Source organism: Neopelma chrysocephalum, unplaced genomic scaffold (assembly GCF_003984885.1).
Source record: "Neopelma chrysocephalum unplaced genomic scaffold, ASM398488v2 Primary Assembly neopelma1_99, whole genome shotgun sequence".
NCBI lineage: Eukaryota > Metazoa > Chordata > Aves > Passeriformes > Pipridae > Neopelma > Neopelma chrysocephalum.
In genome coordinates this window covers 138,854-158,479 of record NW_020897762.1, presented here as the reverse complement: position 1 = coordinate 158,479, position 19,626 = coordinate 138,854, and the positions used below count along the sequence as shown (strand labels likewise).

At 38.7% G+C, this 19,626-nt stretch overlaps 2 protein-coding genes across 6 annotated transcripts in view; one reads left to right on the top strand and one right to left on the bottom strand.

Moving 5' to 3' along the window:
- MCM8 (minichromosome maintenance 8 homologous recombination repair factor) overlaps positions 1-4,368 on the bottom strand; it is a 17,879-nt gene extending 13,511 nt beyond the window's left edge. Inside the window, exons 1-6 of the mRNA XM_027694914.1 lie at positions 4,095-4,368; positions 3,813-3,974; positions 3,549-3,623; positions 2,963-3,045; positions 2,629-2,778; positions 1,789-1,892 (exon numbers count right to left, since the gene is read on the bottom strand). Coding sequence (XP_027550715.1) covers positions 1,789-1,892; positions 2,629-2,778; positions 2,963-3,045; positions 3,549-3,623; positions 3,813-3,951 — 551 coding nt within the window. The 5' untranslated portion in view covers positions 3,952-3,974; positions 4,095-4,368. The remainder of the gene's footprint in view (positions 1-1,788; positions 1,893-2,628; positions 2,779-2,962; positions 3,046-3,548; positions 3,624-3,812; positions 3,975-4,094) is intronic.
- Positions 4,262-19,626, top strand: TRMT6 (tRNA methyltransferase 6). Of its 5 annotated transcripts, XM_027694917.1 has the most exons (12): positions 4,356-4,467; positions 5,005-5,175; positions 6,485-6,612; positions 7,006-7,115; positions 10,351-10,442; positions 10,531-10,614; positions 11,773-11,897; positions 13,173-13,537; positions 13,776-13,861; positions 17,029-17,131; positions 17,218-17,304; positions 18,630-19,626. In XM_027694917.1, the coding sequence occupies exons 6-12, from the start codon at positions 10,583-10,585 to the stop codon at positions 18,801-18,803; spliced, it is 972 nt and encodes a 323-aa protein (XP_027550718.1). In that variant the 5' UTR covers positions 4,356-4,467; positions 5,005-5,175; positions 6,485-6,612; positions 7,006-7,115; positions 10,351-10,442; positions 10,531-10,582; the 3' UTR covers positions 18,804-19,626. The 5 variants fall into 5 exon arrangements, with proteins under 5 accessions (XP_027550721.1, XP_027550717.1, XP_027550718.1 ...); XM_027694920.1 differs by lacking the exon at positions 5,005-5,175 and having other exon boundaries at positions 4,262-4,467; XM_027694916.1 differs by lacking the exons at positions 5,005-5,175; positions 17,029-17,131; positions 17,218-17,304; positions 18,630-19,626 and adding an exon at positions 16,021-17,014 and having other exon boundaries at positions 4,324-4,467.

Here is a 19,626-nt window from a genome sequence, read left to right as displayed (position 1 = left end):
CCACGGCATAGTCTTCGATTCTTGTTCTAGAAAACATTTAATAATCTCCAAAGGTATACACCTCAACAGCTGTACAGTTTGTTTATATAGTGACACTTCCCTCCTGTAAACAACCGAGATTAGCAATACAACAGAAACTACTTTATAATCGTGTAAAATTGTCTCTTTCCATTATTTCAGATAAACAATGGAGTTGTAACTCAAAAGGGTCAAAGTTTTATCATGCCTAAGCTCCAAAACAAAGGGTAAGTTTTTGTGTTTCGAGGACATAAGGACATCAGGTACAACACATTGCCCATTTTTAAGGGCAACAAAGTACTTAGACAAATCAGAATGAAACTTAAGACAGAGTTGCTTATCATGGAGTGGATCTCATAAGATTGTCTAGTCCAACCCTCCTGCTCAAGCAGGGTCAGCCAGAGCAGGTTGTCCAGATACAAGTCCAGCTGAGTTTTGAATATTTGCATGGAGGGAGACTACACAACCTCTCTCACAGTAAAACAGTGTTCACATGGATTTTTAAGAGTTTTAATTTGTACCCTTTATCCTTTGTCCTGTCACTGGGCCCCAATAAGAGTAAGGCTCTTGAAATCCAGGTTTTTCCCTGCTCCCTCAACTTAGGACCCCAGACATCACCATCACATGGAACTGCAAAACTGTTTTAGAATCATGATCTATTATGGATTTATGGAATGCTTTTGTCTACAGGATAATGGTCTGTAACTGTCTCTTAGAATCTGAGAGTTTGTACACACCTTTTTTGGACACAGGTTTCTCCTAAACACATTCTACTGTGTAGTTAAAAGCATGCTGTTATAATTATAAAAGTGCAGAACTTAAAAATACATCATAGGGCAATAAACCCCCAAACTAAATCCACTTGCCATCCAAATGCCAAAACATGCTGTTTTCCCATACCAACTCACCACCAGCAGGGAATTAAAAACCATAATAAAAAAAATAATTTTTTAAAAAAGTAATTTAAACTCAAATAGAGTTATACTCCCAGTTCCCCTCAGATCCTTGAAGTCTGAGACGCCATTACTTAAGGAAGTAAAGAAAAAACTTATAAGGATTCGTTTCATCAAAAACTCAAAGGAAATCACATTTTAAAAATTATAACAGCAATTATGTTTTTGTAAGAAACATTCAGAGTTAATGTAACCTCAGCTTATTCCAAATTATAGTAACATCAGCTTCTTAATTTCAAATTGAAGTTTAGTTAGAATTAATATTCTTGACTGTCTATCAGTAATCATTTAATAGATTTAAGCTAATAAGAAATAACACATCCTCATATGCCACTGCCAAAACATCCATATAAGGAATAATAAATATTACCAGCTTCAGCTTATGTCCACACCCTCCAAATCAACCTCCATATTATAAAGATGTGCCTTTTGCTAACAAAAAGCTTGATCATAATTACATCCTAACTTCTCCAGTAAACACAAATTTAAGTAGGTCTGCTTTTAATCAATACATGCTTTATAGAATAGTTGTACTACTTACAAGTCACTTTTCTACTTACAAGTTTTTCTAGTCACAAGCTGTTTGCTCATCTTATAAGCATGTTTCATTTCATTTTTTTCTTCACAAGGACAGTTTAGCCTTTGTCATGGTGAAGAAAAAAGCAAAATGTAGACCGTTCTTCTGGAAAGAGCTTCACAGAATCAAATCCTTCAATAAATATGTAAGCCTTTAGCAACATGAATGGACACTGACAACCATTAGACAAGAAGCAAAGAGGTCTTACTTGGAAAAACTCAAATACTCAACACCCATTACCTGGCATGAATGAGAGGCACATTTATTATAGGTTCTCCCTCAAGTGGTAATCCTTCCTGCACCTGCAGCTCTGCAGCGTGCCTTTCCAGGTCCTTGGTCAGCACCTACATGGAACAGAAAGGAGGACACAGCTGCAGTGTGCCATGCTCAACATGGATTCATGGATTTGCTATTAAGTTCAATTAGCATCCCTCACAATCAGATCCTCCTACTGAAGTCTAATGACTGTCCAGTGACACCCCACTAAATAAAGTTTTTCTGCTTCTGAGCAGTTTTAAGCCTAATTTTAAATGGAATTTAAAAATCAACCTGTTTGTTGTGTTTGGGTTTTTTAATTTAAAAAAAAAGTATACAGTAACCTTTAATGCTGTGGTCAAAAAGTGAAGTTTCATTTGACTAAAGCACCAACATCTGAACTTGCGTGTCAACAGGCACTGAAATGCTACTTTAAGAGACATGGAGCAGTGCCAGGAATTCTTGAATCTGCTCACCATTCACCTGCCAGCCATGGTTCTGCTGTGTGAGGTGGGACAGGCAGTGCAAATAACTCACAGTATGTTAAAAAAAACCCCAGGAATTCGAATTTCCAATAGGGAGTAACACAGGTGCTAGAACTACATTTAACTGCTGTAACAATGAATAAACAAAATGCACCAAGGCCAAAGCACTTTCAAAACGTGATTTTGTGGGCCCTACAGAAATGGGAAAGGTTCAAGGATCTGAGTTTTAAATAAACAGTAATTTCTTGTAAGACAGGAAAACAGAGATTTGGGTTTTATAACATTTATAACTTCTTTGTTGTGAGGGTTATGCTTCTATATGTTAGAACATCATATTTACCTGGTGAATTGCCAGACCCATACTCTGCAGTATTTTCTCAGGCATATCCCTTAATTCTGTAGATATATTTGGTATTGATTTAGTCAATTCTCTGTCTTGTATTAGTTCCTTATAATCCACAAGAATACTTCCTTTTCTTTCTATTTCATCCTGTGAAACATTGTAAGTTACAAAATACCCTTCAAATGAGAAGCACAACACATCCAAATTATGTCATAAACGTTTCATGTCTATGATGGAGGTTATTTTTGATGGAAAAACTACTCAGGATTTGTAATGTTCATGTATCAACAACAGGCTGTTGGGGTGGGATATGTTTTGGGTTGTTTTTTACCTTGTCATAAAGCTCAATGCGTTGCATGAAAAACTTTTCAAAGGCTTGAGTCTTCTGGACAAAAGGAGACTTGTCACTATAAGCTAATTAGAAACGTAACACATTAGTAACTAAGAGAAATAATTACTTCAGTTTCACAGGACACATACACAGGTAATTTCTCTTCCATTATTTTTCTGCATTCCAAAACTAAGGAGGATGATAGATCTCTACAGTATCACAGTAACGTTCTATTGTAAGACCTGTTACAAACCAGAACTTTGCCCAAGATGGCATAGGACAAGCACATATGAGAAGTCCAGTAGAGGAATGCATATTCCAGTCTTTGATAGACTGCAGGTTTCGCGTGCCTAATTGAACAGGCTTTAAAAAAAATCACATTTTACACTATTAAGGATTCTTTTCCGAGGTTTGCAGCCCACAGAGATTACAGTATGCCACAAGACAGAAGTCTGTATTGTATTCATGGTTTTATATAACAGATATGTATTTTAGTGTTTTTTCTATAACTCACAAACACAACATATACCAATTCTAGAAAAAAAAATTAAAATACTTGCTACATATAATTTTGGTCTAAAAATACCTTCAGAGAAATAAAGTTTCCAGCCCTTGTAGGGAATAAACTGGTCCAGCGTTGACTGGACTAGTCGAGATTTTGCTGGGGGAGATAAAAAAAAACGGAAAAAAAAAGATTAAAATGGAGATTAAAAAAAGTGATAGTAAAACTTTGCATTTACTCTCAGTGACTCGCGGGAGACGAACAGATGTAATTGCCTAGCACAGAAGTAGGTCAAAAGAAAAGCACTTCGGCTTCAGAAAGCAGGTAGAAGCACAGGATTTGGCTCACCAGGTTCGGGAATCCTTTTGCTCTCTCCCTTCTGTCCCCTGCCTCGCCATCCTCCTCGCCATCCTCCTCGCCATCCTCCTCGCCACCCCTGAAAGCCTCTGCCCCGGGCGCACCCCCGGCCCCGGGGATCCCTGCTCATCTCTCTCCGCCGGCGCCAACAAACTGCGGCAAAGAAACGGTAAGGAAACAGAAGTTTTACCGGAAGATACTTAATTTAAATTAGGGCTATTTGCCAGAGAGGATGGGGGGAACGCGCGGAAGGCTCGGCCTCCCTCTCCCTACCACAGGAAGGCACAGAGGAGCCCCGGCTGAGGGGACGAAACAACAGCACGACCTCCCGCAGCAGCGGCCAGCGCTTAGCATGAGCTCGGGGCTCCGCGGGCACTTCCCGCTCTCAGGATAGGATAGGATAAGATAGGATAGGATAAAGATATGATACCACCGGGCAGGGCAGGAGCGGGAAGCGAAGCCCTCAGCGGCCCCTCCCCTCCCCGCCTCTGCCCGCGCTCCTGACTGCGCAGGCGCCAAGCCCAGAGCGGGCCCGAGCGGCGGCGGCGGCCATGGAGGCGTCCCCGGGCGCGCGCATCCGTGAGGGGGACTGCGCCGTCCTCAAGCGCGGCGAGGTCTTCAAAGCCGTGCCCGTCCTGCGCCGGAGGTGAGTGCCCGGACCGCGGCTCTCCGTGCTCGGTTTGCGCCTTCTCCTGCCCCCGTGAGGCGCTGCCAGTGGCAGTCGCGGTCCCGGCCGGAGGAAGGGGGGTCCCGGTCGCGGTCCCGGTCTCGGTCGCGATCCCAGTCCCGGTCCCGGTCCCGCCGCTCCAGGCACAAACAGCGGCCTCGCCCCAGGCTGCTGTGACAGGCGGTGGGAAAGGTTTTAGTGCTGCCTCGGTTCCTGTGACAGAAAACAACCCGGAAGATCTCCTGGCTGCGTTTCTCCTGAGAATTTTAAAGGAATTTAAGGTGGTTTTGTGTTGTCGTTGTCAAACGGGTGCCGGTCGAAGAGGAGGAGAGGTGGCGGCAGCCTGGGAAGCGAATCGTCATCACACCTCGCCGTGGCACGGGATTTCTGCGAAATGCAGCATCACCTCGTTAATTAGGGGTTGTTAATTGGCCTCGGTGTGCTCAGTGTGCAGGAAGATGCTGGCGCTCAGCTCTGGATAGTTACTATGAAAGGTCTCCTATTTCTCTTTCCTAGGCCATCTGGCATAGCGGGAAGCGCCTGCACCCCGGCAGGAATTGCTAGGATCAATGGACACAGCCTGGGCTTCTCCCCATTGCAGCAGACAAATTTATAGACCAAGGTGTAGAAGTCAGTGTTGGGTAATGTGGCCAGACACATCTGATTCAGTAGGATGGAGATTTGAAGGTACTACGCTTGAATGAGACTGGTTTAAAAACGGTGTAGCTCAGACCTAAGAATTTGGGAGGCTTAATGTTCACCTGTAGCATCTGGCACCAAAACTATAGAGCCTATAGAGCACCGACAAGGTCTTGGTCATTAAGTCCCTCTAGTTTTTGCTTAAAATCTCTATCATAAAAGAAAGAATACAAAAACCAAAGAGTAAACATAGCCATAAGCAATTAAATTAGTTTTGCATTAATCTTCCTTTCTGTAATCTTATGAGGGTAAGGACACTCCAGGAACATGTGACAATAGCTGTTATTTAATTTATCTATTTAATATTTTCAGTCATTTAAAGTCTTTTGTAGTAATTTATTAGTCTTTTAAAATCTGGGTTGGCAGGGGTTAAGGGATTTTAATTTATAATGTCCTTTTTTATGAAGAGGATTTGGTAATGTCTCTGATAAAACTTTATTATTACACTTCCTTTAAATTGTAGATTTTCTTTGGGGGTACAAATAATATAATATGTAAAATATATGTAGAAATTGCATACTTCAGTCAGAATAAAACTGGAAATAACAACCTTTTTCCTTAGTTTCAGAATTAGTGATGAGTATAATTTGCATAATAGCTCGTATTGACAAGTTTTGGTTTGAATGTGAGTGTGGCAAAATATAGTGCTACTTGTTCCATTTGGCAAGATTGGTATTTCTCTGGTTAGCAAGGCAGCCTTTGTAGGCCAGCCTGAAAGTTGAAGGCTTTGTGGATCCTGTTTTGTGTCAAGAAGGAAAAATGCAAACCTGCCTTAGTGCAAAAGGGATGATACAGTTTGGGGTTTTTTAAAAAACATTTCTAGGATTGCAAGGCACTCTCTGTTGTCTGTTTTCTTCATAGTCTTTTGGCAAATGTTATTTCAAAGGAGCTCTGCAAAATACAGGTTCATGCTCATCTTTTTGCAGTGATCTGCATGACCCAGCCTAGATTTCATATGATTAATTTAATTCCTTGCCTTGTTCTGACTTTCTCTGTCAAAAACGGTACTGTATGATTTGAGTGCCATAGCCTTGTTTTATCTCTTACTTTAAATATCTTTTAAACTGAAAAAAATTTTGTTACTATATGCTCGATTTAAGTTCTTTGTTCTTTTCTTAACCAGTTTCAGTTTAATCTGGGTTTTGTGGTTAATTTCACTTGTTATGCTTGTCCTGGTTTTCTTAAAGGGTATAGATAAAAATGTCATGTATAAAGCTATAGTTTAAGCTCAACTCCTGTGGGTTTCAACATAGTAAAAATAATGCTTTTAGTGTCATTAACTTTTCTCTTATTTCAGAAAAATTATTTTTGAGAAGCAGTGGTTCTACCTGGATAATGCCATTGGACATATTTATGGGACTACATTTGAAGTAACCAACGGTGGAAACCTCCAGCCAAAGCAAGAGGTGGAAGAGACTACCACAGGTATCACAATCCAACTGGTATTTGGAAAAACTAGTTCAACTTAATTTTTCTTTGATAGTGGAAAAGCTTTCTATTAATCCTTTGTTAACTTAATGTTACTTATATTCTTTCTGTCATAAAAGTGCATGGTTTTGGCTTGATCTGTTGTTTCACTAATCTTGTAACAAATAAGCTTTTTAATATGGGAGAAAATTTGAACCTTAGTTTGGGTGAATATATATATACATTAAGGTTTATTTTACATATTATGTTTCATTGCTTAGGCTGTGCTTTGCAAGGCCATAAAACGTGTGGGTTTAATTATGAGAAATCTGCTTTCTGTGAAACTAAAATCATGTGTTTCTCCTATTTATTTAGTGCTAGATTTTACAAATCTATATCCTTTTCCTTTAGAAACAAAGGAAGCAGGTACAGATAATCGTAACATAGTTGACGATGGGAAGTCTCAAAAACTGACTCATGATGACATAAAGGCTTTGAAGGACAAGGGTATTAAAGGACAGGTAAAAATAAGGTTTTGGTGTCATTTTTTTGCTACCTTGATGGTTATACTTTAGTTTATGAAATAGGCTATTCTTTTTATCTGTGTATAGATTTCAGTACTTCTTTGTTCTTCTGGTCAAGTCATGTTTTTTGGTTTTACAGAAATGCCAAGGCTATTTTCAGAGAAAAATTCATGTAAGGTGTGCAACTTTGTCAATGGAAAGTAAAGTATAGATTTTTATGGCATCAGAAGTCATAACAGATAAAAAAGTACAGCTCACATAATCCCCATTTAGTTTTGTTTCTGTATAAGATTCAAAATGCTATTTCTGTGTTACAGGTGTTTTAAAAGCATGCCATAATTAATCTATCAAAGGTGTAGGGAAGGATTATGGACAAATAACCAAGTATGAAGAAATAACACTGTGTAACAAATGTCCCATCAGTGAGCCTGTAGGTACCTACCAAACACGTGTGATGCCTGTGCTTTGTCTGTACCACAAAAGCTAAGAATGTTCTCCAGAGATCAGTTCTGTTCTGTTAGAAAAGGGGTTGGTATTGACCCTGCACCTTGTCATAAAGTGAGTGAGGCCTTCTTAAATGTCAGTGAAGCATTGCAGCCACTGCTGTTCTGCACAGGCAGTCAGGCAAAATTGTCTCTCTTTGGTTTACCCTTTCTAATAAAAATAAGAAATTGCTCATGCTTACATCAAGTCCATCTCATCTCCTATTTGCATCTTGCTGCTTGCTGCTGCTCTTTGCAGCAGTTTTTCTGCTTCTGCCTGCTTAATAATGGATGGACCCAAGGAGTTTAGAATGGTATTTCTTCTGTTTCCATGGTTGTGCTGCTAGTTGTGTTATCTCTTTGAGAAGAACGTACTAATCAGTCTGACAGCTTTGATGTTTTCTATTTGTTCTCATTATCTGTGGCAGAAGATCATTCTGACTTTTCTGTACGTCCTCAGTATGTCTGTGCAATACATCTACCATGCTTTTATTTTAGGTTATTAAAATATCCTATTTCATTGCTCTGGTTTCTGAACCATGGCTGAATATTCAGTTTAAGTTATGTTAGCAAAAATAGACATTATTCCTCCATAAATGTCTAGAAAAATCTGAACTGTTTAGGAATGGCTTGTCTTTGTGATGCAGGCTCAGTTTAGAGATGATTGTTATTTGAAATAAAACTTCAGTGTTGTTGTGGCTTAACCCCAGCCATCAACCAAGCCCCACACATCCACTTGCTTGCTCCCCCACCAGCAGGACTGGGAGAGAATCGGAAGAGTAAAAGCTGCAAAACTCGTGGGTTGAGATAAGGACAGTTTAATAGGGAAAGCAAAGCAGAACAAGGAATTCTTTCACAACTTCCCATGGGCATGCAGGTGTTCAGCCACCTCCAGGAGGACAGGGCCCCATCACGTCTAGGGGTGACTTGGGAAGACAACCACCATTACCCCAGACATCCTCCCTCCTCTTTCCCCTACTTTATATATTGAGCATCATGTCATATCCAAGGGTCTGGAATATCCCTCTGGTCAGTTTGGGTCACCTGTCCTGGCTCTATCCCCTCCCAGTTTCCCATGCACCCCCAGCCCCCTTGTCAGCTTGGCACTATGAAAAGCAGAAAAGGCCTTGGCTCTATGTAAGCCCTGCTCAGCAATAACAGAACCAGCTCTATAGGATCAACAGTGTTTTCAACACAGATCCACAACACAGCCCCGTACCAGCCACTGTGAAGGAAGTTAACTCTACCCAGCCAAAAACAGCACTAGTGTTGATGGGGCTTGATTTGCCATCCCTTCACAAATTCTTCCCAGTTCCTGAGGACTATGTCAAAATGAAGATGTGAAGTGGCTTGTACTCGCAGGGCATTGCACAGTGCTGCAGCTTCCTTTTGGCTTTTGCTTACCCCAAAGAAATGCTCCTCAGTTTCCTTACAGTAAATTTTACTGCAACAAACAGCCCCACAAAACAACAACATAAACATCCCAGACGCTCCATTTAATTTTTTCCAAGAATAAAGCAAAAAGAAGGAGATGGTGTTTCACACCATAAGTAATACCTGTTAAGTGTTTGAAGGAATAATGGCCTGCAAAGCAGCTATAGGAAGTGAGAAGCACTTGCAGCACTGTGTTTTTAAACTCTGAGCAATGAAAGCTCCATTGGTTCGGTTTGGTTTTCTTGGAAATGTTAGTGATCCCTTCAGCTGGAATCTGAAAGTATGAGGAAGAGTTGGATTGGCAAAGGGTGGAGACTAGAATAAAGAGACCAGGAAACCAAAACTGGAAGGAAGCCTGGGAAAACCTAGAAGCTAGAGAAGGAAAAAGGCAGGGGGAGTGTTGTAGGAAATAATAAATGCTAAGGAGTTTGACATTGTGCAAGGAGTTGGTACAGTAGTAATACCACAATTTGTGAGGCTGACAAAATTAACTAGGGTGAGGGAGGTGTCTGACCATTAGCCAGAGTAGAAGGGAAGAACTAATACAAAATGGGGAAAAATGATACCCTCAGGTGCTGAAATCAGACAGAGGCACCCAAGGAGGGAATTGGATTAAACTAAATATTATGTCTGATATCTGGTTCCTTGTTTTATTTCTGTAAAATATTTTTGCCTGTGTAGCTTCACACAGTGTTTAGTGTACCGCAATCCCTTTACTAGGGGGAATGTTAGACTGACAAAATGTGTCAGTCGTTCATAATAATTGGCAATAAACATAACTGCCTCATTCTAAATACAGGATAATTTAAAGTAGCTATTTACTTAGAGAAAGCAGCGTGGTCTTGTTCACATTCAGAATGGGGTAAATATTTAGGTACTGAGACTTCACAGTAAGTGCTGAAGTAATGACTTGCTGATTCTGAAAGAACACTCCTGCTTTTTCCTCATTTCTGGCCACACAAGTCTGCCCTCTCTCATGAGTTAGTTCTGGCACCCACCAGACTCCTTCTCCACTAAGAACCCCGTTTTCCAGGATAAGCATTTTCAGTTTTATCATTTTTATGCTGGCATTCTGTAGTTAAGGAACACTTAAAGACAAAACAGTACTATTAAATTCCTACACATAGTCAGTGTAGTGTCTCACTTGTCATGTTGGTTAGTAGAAATTTACTTTGCCATTAATGTCAGTAGAAGTTAATGGTATAAATGCCTCTACTGGAAGAAAATATTTTCAGTGTTTGTTTAAAAAAATACTATATATGAAATGAATGAGAAATAAATGCTAGCTGTAATAAAAATAAATTGTCTCTTCCAAGGAAATAGTTCAACAGTTAATAGAGAACAGTACAACATTCAGAGACAAAACAGAATTTGCTCAAGATAAATACATAAAGAAGAAGAAAAAAAAGTAAGTGAATTTTTAAATGTGGAAAATATTTAGTAATCCTCTAAGGTGTTGAGATTAAAATAAGACTATTCCTATGTGTTTCTTACAGATATGAGGCAGTTATTACAATTGTGAAACCATCCACTCGCATTCTGTCAACAATGTATTATGCAAGGGAACCTGGAAAAATTAAGTAAGTTTTCATTATTTTTCTTTTTTCTAATTATAACTTTATCATATACTGTAATTTAATTTTTTTAAATACTATACCAGAGTATATAATACCTTTTTTTTTCTCTGTGACTGGGAAGATTGCAAGTCAATGAAAAATAATGTGATATAGAAAATGAATCAATGTCCTATTGCAGCAACAGCTTTTACCACGTCCCTATCACCACCATGTTGCAAATTACCTTTGTAGACGGACGTTCTTTGCATTTTCACAGGTATCTCTTGCCTGGTTTTGGTTGCTGGTGTATCATCTCTGTTTTCTGGCTCACTAATCAAAATAACAAGCCACTTACCAGAAGCAGGAATTTTTGCCTTTGATGTGTCAGGGGTTCAAAGTCTTCAGTCAGAAGTCTCCAGAAACTTGTGGTTAACCTTGGGGTCAGGAGTCAGAGGAGGTGATGGCTACAGAGATCCACTACGGAGATCCAGCCCTGCTGGATTTTCACTTCTCTAAACTAAAAGATACGTTGTTACACACATTCATAAATATGGACTGACACATGCTTTTTAATGTAGTAATAGTAGATCTAATATGCTGAGATTTAAAATCCTCAAATGTATGTTATTTAAGACTCCTCAAACATTTTTTCCTTCTCCTTCCACCACCTCTGTCACTTGGCTTTATTTTACTATGAAGATGAGTTGTAATTTCTGTAGCTATGACTGAGTCTCTTCAGTTTGTGCACTGCAGGCAGCAGTGTTAGGTTTTGGTCCTGGACTGCGGGGGTGTGTGCTACTGCAAAACAGGTGAAAATCACAAGGAATCACATTATTGGATCAGGAAATGCATTTATACCATTTGTTCTTTACAAAACCGACATGTCAGAGAAAAAAGAGAAAAATTTAAAAATCTAAAAACCTGACACAGCACAAGATGTCCACTTTGATATGTGCACCCTACTTCACATCCTACTTTTGCTATTTATTCCTTTCTAATTTCTTGTTGGCTCTGGTTCTGGTTCTTCTTTATTACCAGACGGTTAATTATGAGTTTCCACATGGGGACTGAGGATCACTGTTCTGAAAATCTACCTGCAATCCAACTTTTTTTGGCAGGCTCCTGAGCCAATAGGCAGTATTTCTGACTACTTTGATGTTTGTTAAACCCTCTGCCTTCCAGCCACTTGCGATATGACACCCTGGCTCAGATGCTTACCCTGGGAAACATCCACGCTGGCAACAAGATGATTGTAATGGAAACATGTGCTGGCCTCGTGCTGGGAGCGGTGATGGAGCGAATGGGGGGTGAGTTACACAGTAGCTTCAGTAATGCACAGACTTACCTGAAGCTTAAATACACATCTCTGTGATACTTTTAAAAGGCAGCCATTCAAAATAGTTTTCTCAGTTTTTTAAAATCTAGTTTTACTGTCTCTGGTGTTCAAAGCGATACTTGTTTTTCTATTGCAGAAAGTTGCATTTTGCGTCTTTCAGTTGGATTTGTTTTTCAATATTTAAAAACCCTAAATAATTAATTGACAACTAAATTTGATATAATTGTTTATATAATGAAATTTGATTAAATTGATATCTCTGTATGTAGATCTGTTTTAGTTCCTGTCTTAGTCCCTGTGTTTAGGAAAACCTGTAAGGGGCTTGTATGTAGATTCTTCCCAGACACTGGAAGTCCAGGAAAGTGAATGGCAGAAAACAGGAATAGTAGCACTGGAATTCAGACAGCCTACAGCACTGAAAATGTTGCCATTCCTCTTGTTCACTGCACCAGATTTAATGTGTATTCTGCAAAATGTGGATTTTAAAATTATGTGACATTTTCTCGAGGATATTCTAGGAGAAGTTTGACTTGTTTTTCGAACTCAGTTGATTAGTTTCATCATTCAAAGACACTAGACAGAGGGGACAGTTATATTCCAGAAGCCTGGAAAGGTAGGATGTGTGATGTGATGTGATGTGATGTTGTACACACAGACATGCTGTCTGTTGGCTGAGAAGGACACAGGCAGTGGAAACTGGGTTTGTTGCAGCAACTTTTGGCCACAGAGCTACTTTTTGAAGTAAATTATACAATTTCAGCATAACTACTGAAAGGGTATTTTTAGTATGTCTAAACAGCTCTTCCTTTAGAGTCTGGATGTTGGAGAAATTCTTTGCCTATTCATACTGTTAAAATTAGGTTTTGTTTTTTATCAAAACAACTCCATAAATAAGTAACAAAACCTGCAGAAATTTAGTCTGTTAATTATTAATTAAATGATCTTTTCTAACAGTTTGCCACTGCTTATATGTTCTGAGCTAATCCTAAATACGTGTTTGATACGCAAATATTCTATGAGTCACCTTGTCCTTTGGAGTTGTGCAAAGTGTTGTCCTTTCAATAAAGATCTTCTACCCTGAGGCACAGTTCCACAGCTTGTTAAATTTGATGGTTGGATTAAGAGCAGGAAATTTACTTTCCTATTCTTAAATGAACACTTCATTCAAGCATTTTGGAAATTTTGCAAATGTGGCAGTTTAAGAATTCCTGCTTTCCAATGTGTTTTGATTCTTTTGCTCTCATAGGCTACGGATCCATCATTCAGATGTACCCAGGAGGAGGACCCGTGAGAGCTGCTACCAGTTGTTTTGGGTTTCCAAAACCTTATTTTGATAATCTTCATGAATTTCCTCTCAGCAAAGTGCACAGTCTCCTCTCTGGGACATTTTCTACAGAGACTCTGCCTTCAGACCCTGAAGATAATGCACTAGTGGAAGAAGAAAGCAATGGATTGACTGAAGAGAAACAGACTTCCCTGCAGGAAACAGAAGAGGAACCTACTACTGAAGCACCCATGGAGATCAACCAATCAGAAGAGCAAGAAACAATGGACATTAATGCTGAAGATGTAGAATTTAAAGAGAACAAAGAAAAAGAAAATAAAGAAAATGTAAGAATATTTATTGTGGCTATTCAAGTTTTACAATTTCTGTATACATAAAATTCTGCTGCCTGAATCAGACGTGCTGAAATACAGCTTGTTCAGGTGTTAAAATGGAATTCTGGAAGTTATTTCTTTGTCTTACATCAAGACAGAAGATGCAAAAAATGAAAACTCAGTCCATGCAATAGTGATCTGATATATAATTACCAGTTAAAGTACAAACTATTTGTGTTGTTGTTCAAAGGTTCGGGAAAAGCAAATGAAACAATGGGAGAGAAGAAAAAAGCTCACAGAAACTGCTGCTTTGCTGAGGGAAAAGAATGCTGATGGGTGAGTTTGTTTGTAGTTGTCTTCCTGGTTTAGGAATGTTATTCCCCAATTTAGTGTTCTCACTGAAGCACCCCAGACCACACACCTGCCCTGCTCCACCTTCCATGGGATGGAGAGGAGGATTGGAGGCACAAAAGGTAAAGATCATGGGTTGAGATAAGAACAATTTACTGGAAATACCAATGAGATAAGAAACCAAGTGGGTCTTGGGTCTTGTTTAGTTCTTACCTGGTTAAGATTTTTTTTCCTGTTATTTAAATGCCTTGAAATTTCATGATCTAAAAATCAACTAATTATGAGTAAATATTAAAATAAAAATTTAAAGCTATCAGTTATAACCCAGAATCCAGGTAGAATCCAATACAAAATGACTGCCAGAAAAAATCACAGGATTCTAATTGGCAAAGTAGAACCTGAGGTTTTAAGTTTATTAAGGTGGAACTAAATTTGTTGGTTTGGGGTTTTGATTGGTTGGTTTGTTTTTAGACACTCTTTTTTACACAGGAAAAAAACCCCATATAACTTCATTTTACCTGCTGTTACTGCCAGGGAACAACTTAACACAAATATTCAATATCATAAATTTAAAACAAATACTATAAATATATCCCTAGAAATACAGCCCCACAATAGTATAGGAGCATTTGGTGATTTGGTGACTTTTTCTTATGTTCTTAACAAATGCTGAAGTGATTTGAGTTAAACAAGTAATAACATTAACACTAACTTTTTCTCCAAAGACTGTTGGTTCACTGGGAATAAAGCTTTTCTGTTTCGATAAGTTTTAATGCACATTTATTGGTTGTGTTTAAATGCTTGTGTATAGTTTTTGGTTTTATTATTATGAAATGTTTTAACTCATACATTCATTCATGTACCTCATGTAGCATATTTAAGTGGTAGAATTAGCCCTTTTTATAAAGATGCAGAAACAGGTCATTGTGTGTTCTCTAAAGCAATAAAATGGTAAAGGAGGTTTGTAAAAAGCACTGCACATCTGTTTGGCAACAGAACAGCACCACTGGCAATGCCTGTGCATGTGACCATTAAGCTGCCTAAATAATGGTACTGTTTTGGACTGGTTTTATAATTAATGTCTGTGCACGATCTGGCAAAGTGAAAATTAATATCTGACTTTACTTGATATTTCCTGCAGCATGAAATAGTGTATTTAGTTGTTGATTGAGTTCAAGGAAGCCTGTTTAGCATTTGTCTCTTGTTTATTTGTTTTCAATCACTTTTATACTTCTTTTGTCCTTTGTAAGGCATGAAAGCTGTAACAAATTACACACCTCAAGGGATGAGTGATTTCTTGCTTCAGGAATTCTTCAGCATGATGGGGGTAGAGAGAAGTTTATGGTGCCTGAGGGCACTATCCCAGATGGCTCAGTCATGATCACCTTTCTTTAGTCATCTGCCTTTTATAGCCCACTGTTCATTGAGATCAAGAACCACAGGGTAACACAAAAAATTGGCATGGAATAAACAAATGCTTCAAATTAACAACTCTGTACCTGAGTAGAAGCAGGCAGGGAAAGTAAGGGTTTGGTTTTGCTTTGCAGGAGAGAAACAGGGAAAGGATAGGTAAAAAACTGGTTAATGTTGGTGGGGAGAAAGATAAGGACTTACTGGCAGAGTAAGGAAAAACTGGTTGTTAGATAAAGATTGGCAACCAACTTTAAGAAGATTAATACTTGAGGCCCTGAATTTAACAGGGTTTACTACTTAATGTAGAAGATACCATTTCAATACGATTTCTATTTTCTATGCTGTTATGTGGTAAAACATTGCTTGTGCTAGATCTATTTGTTCAATTCTATTTATGAGAGTTGCAGTCTGATGTAGGTCATTGAGGGGGAAAAAGGAAGATATTCATTGGCTATTTGGTATTCTTTTAAAGAATACTTGTTAAAGATAGACTTTTTCTGATATTATGAAAGCAGAAATTGGTTTGTGGACACTCCATGTGTTCAGAATTAGACCACCTCCCTCCCTCCACCCTTCCCTGCACTTCCTCTGCCTCTTCCTGCTCCCCCCTCACCCATTACACTGATTTTGTGGCTGGCCAGGCTACCTGCTGGCAGCAATATGTGCTGCCATATGAAAGAACAGAGTTTGGTTTTCCACAGTCTTTCACGTATCTTCCTGTTTTCTGGCAGAGCTCCTGGCAGTGTCAGTGCAGCACTCCAAGCCTTCCGAGGCACAGGATGGGGGCTTTTCTCTATGACCTGCTTGATAAATTACTGAGCACAATTTTTCTGAGGTTTGGATTTGAAGCAAATGGCTCACAAGACCATGGCTGGCAAAAAAACCAAAACAGAACTAACTGCAAGAGAATTGTCTCACCTCTTTATTGTATTTAGAAAATTGAACAACCATTTTCACCTCCTTTTGTTAGACAAGTTTAACTGTGTCTCTGGTGCTGTACATTCCCCTGGAGAACAAATGTTAATTAATGGGTCATCTCACGTAGTCTCTGTAGACTAGCAAAGTAGTTTAATTATCCCAGTCTTTCTGCAGAAGCACAACTTATTACCAATTTACTCAACCATTTCTTGCAATCTAGTTTGGCAGTGATTTTTTTGGATTTCAGCTGGAGATAACTGTAGAGAATCTCAACCATCTGTGTCTCCAAGTTGTACTAGGATACTAAAACAAGGATGGAGAATTGAATAAGAAACTTTTAAGTTTGAAAGGACACAATTTTAAAGATTTTTAGTCGTGTCTCTTAGGGGTTTGTTTTCTCTTTAAATATTCTTCTTATGTAAAACTGTATTTAATGAAGACTAGCCAGTCTAAAAATCACGGCTGAGGTTGAATTCTAAGCAACAATTAGCAGTCACATAATTTAAATTGTATTTGGAAAATGGTCTTGGGCCAGAGAAAGCAGCATGCAAAGTGGGTTGTAAGAATTATTGTGGAGCTCAGCACAGCTGGAATGAGTGCTTCTGTAATTCATTTAATATTCTGCACCTTAGGGAATGAGCGTTTTAGGCTCTTAATTATGCAAGTAGAAAATCATGATTTGTTTTTATATTTGGGGAGTTGTTAGAGACATGAAAACATGCTGATGAGCAACTTTTAAGCTATAATTGATTGCTGTACTAAGTAGGAGGAAATGTCACTTGATGAGTAGAAAACTAATGTGCATGACACTTGTTTTGCAGCTTAATTGTAGCCAGCAAGTTTCATCCCACACCCTTATTACTGTCTTTATTGGAATTTGTTGCTCCTTCAAGGCCTTTTGTTGTCTACTGCCAGTATAAAGAGGTAAATCAAGTATGTTACTTTAGCTATTTACCGTTCAAGTTTGATACTATTCTGCTATGTAACCTACTATTTGGGTTTTTTTTAAGCCATTATTAGAATGTTACACAAAGCTGAGAGAAAGAGGTGGAGTTATAAACCTAAAGCTGTCTGAAACCTGGCTACGAAACTACCAGGTAAGGATCACAGTAAGTGGCTGTCAAAAGTGCAGATACTCAAATACTGGGGAGCAAAACACTCTCTGAAAATTTTGGACTGACTGAAACAATGTATAAGCTCATGCATTTGTTTTACCCATGAGTTGTGGGTATTCTGAAGGATTTTAATGCTTCATTGTAACCATTTCAAATGGAAATGCTTTATTTTCTTCTTACAAAGCATTTCACTTAAGCACTTGCTGAAATATTTGTATCAGTGTTGTGCTTTAGTGGCTAACCTAAAGCATTGTCATGTGAGAGAGATGTAGCAAAATATTACAAGTGTTTATTCATTTCCAGCTGGTTTGACAGCTGAAAAAGATGTGTAATGTTGAGAGTGGTCATGACTTATAAAATTATCATCTTCAAATAGCACATTTCCTGGAAGCCAAGTAACAAGTTTCTAGTCTGGGAACTGAACAATAAAAACATGATGAGAGGGGAAAATATCACCACAGTGAGAAATGTCAGAGTGACTGACTTTGTTTGAACAAGATGTTTGTGGGAAAATGAGTTGCTGCTTCATCTCTGAAGAAGCAGAACCCTATCTGAGGAGCAGCTCACCACCTCTAAAGGAGGTGCACTTCACTGGCTTTCTCCTTGCCCAAGGCCTTCTGGAGTCCATAAGCAATTATTATTTAGGGGATGACTTAATTCAAGGGTGGCCACAATTACTGACTTACTTATTGGGCAACCAAATTGGGAATGACCAGGAGATCCACAGATGTTCACACAAGGTAGGCTTGGCAAGGGTTACTGTATCCTGGACACAGGTCAGTCAGTTCAGACCTGCAGTGGCAGTCAGAGCAAGGAGGAAATATCTGAAGAGAAGTCCTTTGCAAAGAGTGTAATGCATCTGAAAATGATGGTTCATTTCATGTCTTACCTTAAGCTACATAAAGGTGGTAGTGACAGAACTGGAAATTCCTGCATTCCTTCCTGCTGTTTTGTAAGATCAGCTGTGGTTCCAAATACACCACTTCTGATCACATAATGGGACTTCCATGCAACCCAAACCTTGACTTTACAATTTTGCTGGAAATGCTAGAAAGAATTAATCAGTAAGGCAGTAGCCTGTATGCTTACATATTTCTGTAACTGGATTCTCACCTGCAGATACTTTGCCCTTTATAGATAAATACACTTTCCACATGGCTGTTTGTTGTTGTTGCTGGAAAAAAAATTTACATCCAATACTGTAAGCTGAAATCACACAACATGATGTGCAGATATAGAGTGAGCTTTTACAGGTGCTTGTTGTGGGTGGGTTTTGGGTGTGTTTTGTTGTTTGCTTTTTTTTAAAGGTCTTACCAGATCGAAGCCATCCAAAACTGACAATGAGTGGAGGCGGAGGGTACCTTCTGTCTGGCATCACTGTTGTCTTGGATAAGGGCAAATCTGATTCCAGTAATTTAGAAGCACTGAAGATGGAGGAGCCATCACCTAAAAGATGCAAAGTTCAAGACCTTCATTGTTAACGTTTGGAGAATTGATTTGGTTTTTTAGATCTCGGGAGTCTTACTGTTAGGAAAATACCTATACTTTCAGTGCTCTTGGCAGCACAGGAATTGTACCTGTCACACATCTGTCAGAAAAAGCAGCAGAACTGTGTGGTGGGAGAATTGTCTCACTCCTTAGCAGTTTACATGATCTGAATGTGAAGAAGAACCCCTGGAAGCAAACAGCACACTGAAATCACGGTAACTTCAGAAAGAAGAGATCAAGGAAGATAAAGCATCAGTGAAGGCATTCTGTTTGTTTGTTGCCAAATTTGAATATGATGTAGTTTTTTAAAAGGTTGAGTCCGAATCAACACATCTAACATAGCTTTCCGTTTTCCCAGAGCAGCATCAGAGAATTCTCATCAGCATTCTGTGTGATCTTCTCCCCCTTTGGACACAGAACTTGGCTGTTTTCAGTAATTTAAGAAAGTAGAATGAACAGGGAAAAAAAAAAATCATACACTTTTTTTTCCAAAGGAACAATAAAAAGAGAAACTAATGTTAGACATGACCCCATGTTTACAGCATGACCCCATGTTTTCCTGAAATAGATACAGAAGAGAAAGTGCATGTTCTTAAATTAAAATACTAAGTATTTAAACAGAATGTCTCTATTAGTATTGTCTGTCATTTTCCTGAGAGTTATCTATTTTTAAGATACTACTATTTTGAAAACTGCTATATGTATATATATTTATTCTACTGTTTGATCTTTCAGGATGTCAGCTTTTTTATTGATTTTTTTTTAACTTTGCATTTTCCATGTCAATTAAACTGCAGGGTGTTTTTCCTAATGAGA

Excerpts from the sequence above, each read along its gene's own strand:
- TRMT6 (XM_027694920.1), top strand. The coding sequence starts at position 4,373 with ATGGAGGCGTCCCCGGGCGCGCGCATCCGTGAGGGGGACTGCGCCGTC. Across the intron at positions 17,132-17,217 it reads TCTACTGCCAGTATAAAGAG|CCATTATTAGAATGTTACAC; the intron begins GTAAATCAAGTA and ends GTTTTTTTTAAG. Across the intron at positions 17,305-18,629 it reads CCTGGCTACGAAACTACCAG|GTCTTACCAGATCGAAGCCA; the intron begins GTAAGGATCACA and ends TTTTTTTTAAAG.